The sequence below is a fragment of the Manacus vitellinus genome, unplaced genomic scaffold (assembly GCF_001715985.3).
Source record: "Manacus vitellinus isolate BGI_N305 unplaced genomic scaffold, ASM171598v3 scaffold_103_pilon, whole genome shotgun sequence".
In the NCBI taxonomy this organism is placed as follows: Eukaryota; Metazoa; Chordata; class Aves; order Passeriformes; family Pipridae; genus Manacus; species Manacus vitellinus.
Window position 1 is genome coordinate 343,821 of NW_021938814.1, and position 6,793 is coordinate 350,613.

The 6,793-nt window shown below is 57.5% G+C and overlaps 1 protein-coding gene across 1 annotated transcript in view; it reads right to left on the minus strand.

The window, feature by feature from the left end:
• Window positions 1–839: 839 nt before the first annotated feature.
• Window positions 840–6,793, minus strand: part of TRIM9 (tripartite motif containing 9) — a 29,021-nt gene continuing 23,067 nt past the window's right edge. The window contains exons 10-12 of the mRNA XM_029963618.1: window positions 6,038–6,341; window positions 5,195–5,357; window positions 840–2,601 (exon numbers count right to left, since the gene is read on the minus strand). Coding sequence (XP_029819478.1) covers window positions 2,539–2,601; window positions 5,195–5,357; window positions 6,038–6,341 — 530 coding nt within the window. The 3' untranslated portion in view covers window positions 840–2,538. The remainder of the gene's footprint in view (window positions 2,602–5,194; window positions 5,358–6,037; window positions 6,342–6,793) is intronic.

Consider the following 6,793-nt stretch of genomic DNA (forward strand, 5'->3'; position numbering starts at 1 on the left):
CACTCGTCGCAGCTCAGCATCCACCTTGGGAATGGGGAATTGTCATGGCTTCTCATGAAGAAGGGATGTAGGAGTTTGCTCAGGAAAGGCTTAGGAAAAGGCTGGGCGGGATGTGGGGCTGCTGGATTTGGGATTCCTGGCTGTGCCTGGGTTAACTCCCCACACACGGGTGTAACACAGGGTTTGCAATGACCAGTTTCCCTCCTGGGGCATCTGCTGGATTTGGGATTCCTGGCTGTGCCTGGGTTAACTCCCCACACACGGGTGTAACACAGGGTTTGCAATGACCAGTCTCCCTCCTGGGGCATCTCCTGGTCACGGGGGGATAAATTAAATCTCCTGTCCTTGCTGCTTCATGGGTGCTGCTGCCTCACCAGCTGTGGAGATGGAGCTGCCATGCCAGGGAAGGGGACACAGTGGCATGAGACCTCCTCTGCCCTTTGGTCATCTCATGGTGCTGTCACAGCACTGGGTTCCAGAGAATCCCAGAATGGGTTGGGTTGGAAGGGACCTTAAGGACCATCTTGTTCCAACCCCCTGCCATGGGCAGGGCCACCTTCCACTATCCCAGGTTGCTCCAAGCCCTATCCAACATGGCTTTGAACGCTTCCAGGGATGGGGCATGCACACCTTCTCTGTGCCAGGGCCTCCCTACCCTCACAGGGAAGAATTCCTTCTTTAACTGGCTTCCATCCCCTTCCCTCCCATAGTCTGAGTTCTGCCCATTCCCTGCTGCTGCCTCCAGACAGGGACGGTGAGGGATGTCCACCAGGAGGGATGAGATGGGGACTGAGGCCTGGGGCTGTGGTGGCACAGAGATGCTCCAGGAAGCTCTGCCCTTCTCTCATAAAAGTCCTTTATTAGAACAGCAAACATGACACTTCTCGTCAGTACAGCGGCTGAGTGCAGCTACCATCGCGGCACGGGGGGACGACGTCTTACAATCACTGGGGGTCTAATAAGCACCATGAACATCCTAAAGAACGGGGGGAGAACGGCTGGAGAGGAGCCCCGGGTGAGCCGGCCACGGGGGCTCCTCAGGGATTCACCAAGGAGCTGCTCGGCGTTGTCCCGCAACACGGCTCTCCTGCAGCTGGGAGAAACTCCCTGGTGTGAGTCAACGAGATAGCACCCATCCAATAAATTAGGAAAACTTAATGCCAGAGCAACGAGGGAACGAATGGGACCGTCCTAGAGGAGGGCACACTGGTAGGGAATGGGCTATTTACACTTGTCTTTCTGCTGGGCCGGGATTCCCGTCGCATCCCAGCTGGCCCTGGAGGAAAGAGCTGTGGCTCTGTGGCCAGGCTGGGAACAGCCAGCCAGGCTGGGAACACTGGCACCTGCTGGGCAGTGATCCCACTGCCTGTCCTGGTGCCACCAGCCATGCCGGGAGCCGGCGAGGGACCGGAAAGCGAAGCGTGGGGACATGAGCATGCAGGTGCCCTCGGCTCGGGAATGGGGGCTGGCACCGGGCACGGCACCCACGACCTCCCGGTCCTCTCCTGCCTCTGAATTACCAGAAAGTCAAGTAGGGAGTGGAGGCTGCCGGGAACTGCTGCCGGCAGCAGGCGCAGGCAGGGCAGCGGGCGCGTATTCCTGAGTGCGTGGCAGGGCTGTGGCCACTCTCCTTCCTCCCCATCCCATCCCAACCCCATCCCCGGGCTCCCCGTCAGCCCCTCACTGCAGAATGGATTCTCCGGTGATCGGAAGGAAGGACACTATCAGTTCAATTTAAGGCTAGGCTTTATATGGCAACTATAAAAAAATAAACACTAATCTCCAGAGAGCCGGGTGAGGGCTCTCCGGCCTATGGCTGTGGCGTGTGTGCTGGCACTGGGGTGTGGGGAGCCAGGGAAGAAACCTCCCTGTGGGTGCTTGGCGTCGACCCGAGGGCCTGCCAGCACCTGGAGCACCCGGGAATAGGGTGGCCACCCCTGCCCCACCGCTGCGCCCCAGGGGAACACGGGACAGAGTCGGGCGTTTTGGTAAGGACATGGAGACTGACTGGTAATCCAGGACCCACCTCTACACGTGACCGAGGGTGCTCTGCAAGAAAGGCCACAGGGGAAAGAAATATCCTGCAAAGTAACCGGGCTGGCAGGGGCGGAAGCTTTCCCGTGGTGGGGGTCCCTCTGTCCGGCCCCACGGAGCGGGGGGAGAGCGCTCTGCGGAACGAGACGGGACTGCCCCCCACCCAAAAACCCCAACTGAAATCAGTGAAACCAAACCTAAAAGCGGACACAGGAGAACAGCTCAGGCTACCTAAGTACTTCATCAGCCAGGAAGAGCTAAAGAGCGAAGCGCACACACACAGGACAGCGCGGAGGCCGGAGAGCGGAGACGGCCGAGAGCCGGGGCTTCCTTCCCGCTTTCCCTCCCCGTCTCCGGCCAGAGGCCGAGCAGGGATCTGGCAGCTGAGCAGGGCCCCGGTAGCTGAGCAGGGCCCCAGCGGCTGCGTGGTCAGCCTTGTCCTGCAGGAGGGAACAGGCTGGCTCCTCTCACCCCGAGAAGAGGCAGCCGGCTCCGGGAGCATCCTCACGGCATGGCCGAGCGCGAAGCGTAGAATTCGGGGACCGGCAGCCCGGTGTGCAGAGTCACCTGCAACGAGAGACATGTGGCTCAGCTGGGTCCCACCGTGCCTGGTGGGACAGCTCATGGGATGGCAGCAGGCATATCATCCCCGGGGAGGGCGGGGGCAGCACGCAGGGAAAGGCAGGATGTGGCCGGAGATGTGGGGAGCTCCTCCCGTCCCTCCGCACATCCTCTCTGCTGCAGGATGGGCTGGGGGTGTCCCCAAAACTGTGGTGGTGGCTTGTTCCTGACTTGCATGTGCTGCTGGAGCCCCCGTTGAACTGGGGCTGCTGGTACCAGGGGCCCCACACCCCAAATATTCCCAGTATTGTGACAGTTGGCTGCCAGAGAGGTGAGAGATGGCAGGAGCTGGGTCTTTGTGCAGATGGGATGGACAAGGGGGATGGAGGGGCCTGAAGGACAGCAAAGCCATTATGGGAGACCTTGGAGAAGCCCCTGAGCTGAGGGGGGATGGAGACAGTGGAGGAAACAGGGATAGTGGAGGGAATGGGGACAGTGGAGGAGATGAGGACAGAGGAGGGGATGCTGGTGGGAGAAAGGACCTTTGTGGTGGGGAAGCTGAGCAGTATCAGGGTGATGGGGCAGGGTGGAGGGGGATGCTGAAGTGAAGACTTTAATGGTCCCTCCCAACTCAAGCCGTCCTGGTTCCATGAAAATGGAAGTTAGGCACTTGTCTGGGCTTCATCCAGGGATGGGGAGGGATGCAGCAGAGACTGCAACGCTGGACAAAGGGAGAGGGAAGGAAGTAGTGGAGACCTGAGGTTCACTGGTCAGGGAAAAATCCTGGTCCATCAGGGATCCAGGCAGGCTCCGTGTGTATGGACTGACTGGGCAGGGGGCTGGGCCCTGGAAGTGCTCACACACACCAATGAGCAGCACAGGGGGAATTCAGTTCCCTCCACAAATGTCTTGATTTGGGAGGAAAGCACAATTCCTCCTTTTATTGCAGCAGCAGCATTTTGCCCTTCAGGTACAGATTTACAGAAAACTTTGTCTAAAATACAATGACTTTCTTCCTAATTAGAGTTGTTTTTAATTAGTCATACACCTCTGGAGAAGGATAATGAATGACTTGGGTTTACTGGCAGTCTTTTATCAGCATCCCATGGGATTTCTCTGTTGTCAGGGGATTTAAGCTCTGCCTTGCCCAGAGAACCCACAAAGCTGAGGGGCTCCAGAAATGCCTTGTCCCTTATGGCTGGGTAGAGGACTGAGGTAGGAATTAAACCCATCACACAGCAGGACATTTTTTACCACACCAAATTAATACAGTACCTCTAAAACCAGACAAGATGGGCTTCTCTGAAGTTTCCTAATTAAACATTTGTCAGCCCTTCTCCAAGCCAGGCAGAGTCCCTTGCCTGCAAGGCCCTTGGAGTGGGACACTGTGGCAGGGATGCTCCCAGGGTTTGGGATGGTTGTGACCCACCTCTGCCTCAGTGCTGCTGGAAAACTGTCACTGCCTTGGTGACAGCACAGTAAACCCTGTATCCTGATGGATATAATAGAGCAAGTCCTAATCCATGGATCCCTAGTTTGCAGAGGCCACTTGGTGCCTCTGCCCTTGCACAGAAGTGTTCATAGAATCTCAGAATGGTTTGAGATGGAAGGGATATTAAAGATCATCCAGTTCCAACTCCTGCCATGGGCAGGGAGACCTTCCACTAGCCCAGGTCGCTCCAAGCCCTGATCAACCTGGCCTGGAACACTTCCAGGGATCCAGGGGCAGCCACAGCTCCTGTGCCAGGGCCCCACCACCCTCCCAGCCAAGAATTTCTTCCCAATATCCCATTTAACTCTGCCCTCTTTCAGTGGGAAGCCATTCCTCCTTGTCCTGTCCCTCCAGGCCCTTGTCCAAAGTCCCTCTCCAGCTCTGACATCCACTGTAGAAGACAATGCCAAAATTCCTGACACCCTGAGATCATCCATTACGTGCAACGTGTCCTTGGATGTGCCTGGGCACTTGTGCAGGTTGGAGGTGAGGGCAGTGGTAGGGTGGATGTGCCAAAGCCAGGTTTGGTGAATGTGGAAGACTCCCACGGGGAGATGACAGCAGGGATGTGATCAGTGAGAAGAAAAAATGAAGGATGGAAATACCGGATCGGCCCAGGGAGCCACCGCTTGGTGATGTTCAGGAATGCTGAGAGCTTGGGAGAGAGGGAGAGAAGAGGGGTTTGAAATGCCTCAGGGGGAAATAGGCTTTAAAAGGTGCCCTTCTCCCTGGTGATGGTCTCATCTGGGTGCTGGGAGAGCTGTAAGAGCTGGTGAGGCTCTTGTAGGGTAGTATCACAACACAGTTATCAAACCCCATCAACCAGGAGGGGCTGGAGAATCCTAGTGCTCCAGCAGCCCTGATGGAGAAACCTGGAGCAAGGAGCCAGCAGGAGCTGTGGCTGCAGGAAGGCCTGTCCTGATTTTGAGGACTCACAGATGGTTTAGGGTCTAAGTTTAGCTCCTTCTGAGCTGTCCTTGTTGCACAAGAGCCCTCCTGCTCCCCAAAGTCCCACTGAACTCCCACTGCAGTGGCAGCAGCATGAGGGGGAGAGTGACAGCAAGTCCACCCCTGGGGATGCTGCAGGGAGCCCGTCCAAGCCCGTACCTGCACGTTCCTGTTGAGGCTGACGGCGGGGAAGAAGAGGCCCTCCAGGTTCTCGAAGGCGACGGGCCCTTGCTGGTCCTCGTTGATGGAGAACGTCAAAGTCCTCCTGGTCAGATCCAGCAGCACTCCCACCGTGGCACCTTTCGTTATCCCGCCCTCGGTTCTGTGGGGGAAGAGATCAGGGGTTTAATGCCCCCTGTGCTCCTGGCTCAGGGTTCAGGGCCTGGACCTCAAGGAGTGATGATGCCGAACGTCACCCAGGAGCCACGACCTGCTCCCATCCCAGCCATGCTCATGAATCCCTGGGCACCTCCTCCTCAATCCTCCCTGTTTTGTGATGTCCCCAAGGGCAAAGCGACCCTGAGAGCAGCCACGGCAATGCGGGAAACACATGGAACTGGGGAGCAAAGCTGCAGGGTCCACACCAAAACCTGCTGGTCCACAAGGGAACATCTCTTGAGGCTGCAGGAAGGTGACACCAGGCTCTCCCCAAGCCAAGTCCCCAGTCCTGCAGGGAACACGAGCAGTAGCTGCAGCACAGGGATCAAGGGAAATGTTGTTTTCTTATTGCAGGAGTTGCAAGTTGGGCGTTAACTGGGAAGGGGATGCTACATGGGACAAGTTAGCATGGAAAGAGAAGGGAAGGAATATTGGAGAAAGGCAGCACCAGGCAGGCAGGGACTGTCCCTGCTCAGGGCAAGGGCACATCCTCTCATAGAGGTGACGGGGACTGATGTCTCCCTTCCCACCTGTCGGTACCACTGGCAAAGCCACAGGCTCTTCCTTGGGCTGAGCTTGGGCTGTCGTCTCCCTGGAGGAAAGACCCTGTTCCAAACCACGTACCTGTTGGTGTGGGAGTTGTTGTGCATGAACCAGCTCCTGTTGTTGTCCACGTACATGGCCCAGGCCTTGTCGTCCTTGCCCAGCATGGCATCCTTCAGGACATCGATGCGTGCCACGCCGAAGGCCGGGTCGGGGTGGTTGTCGTACCGATCGATCGACAGCTCCCAGTAATGGAGCCCTTTGGAAAAGCCCGTTTTCCCCAGCACAACCCTGTCATCGTAGCTGTTGCAGGTGACAGTCAGGTTGTCGTTGGAAAAGATGATGTCGGCGTGGGCAGAGGAAGGATCGAAAGAGAACCAAGCCACTGGAACACACAGACAGCGCCGGGTTAGCGTGGCCGGGGCGCGGCCGCCGGAGCCGCGCGGGGCGGACACGGACATGCTGCATGCAGGGAATGACACGGAGCACGCAGGGAGCTGCACGGTGGAGGGGGCTGCTGGCTCACAGAGGGTAACTTCCATCGTGGAGGGGTGCCCTGAGCTCCTCTGGCTGCAGCTGCCAGTGTGGCTGAGGTTTTACGGCCAGGAGGAGTTTTGCTCTTGCTGGTCCATGTCTCCATCCCCTCCCTGTGTCTGTCTCAGCTCATGAGCCTGCAGGATCCTCGAGATCTCCTAAAATTTGGCCCTAGCAGGAGACATGAGATACCAGACAGGTCTCCAGGCTCTATCTAACATAGAATTATGGAATGGTTTGGGTTGGAAGGGACCTTAAAGCCCAGCTCCTTCCAACCCCCCACCATGGGCAGGGACACCTCCC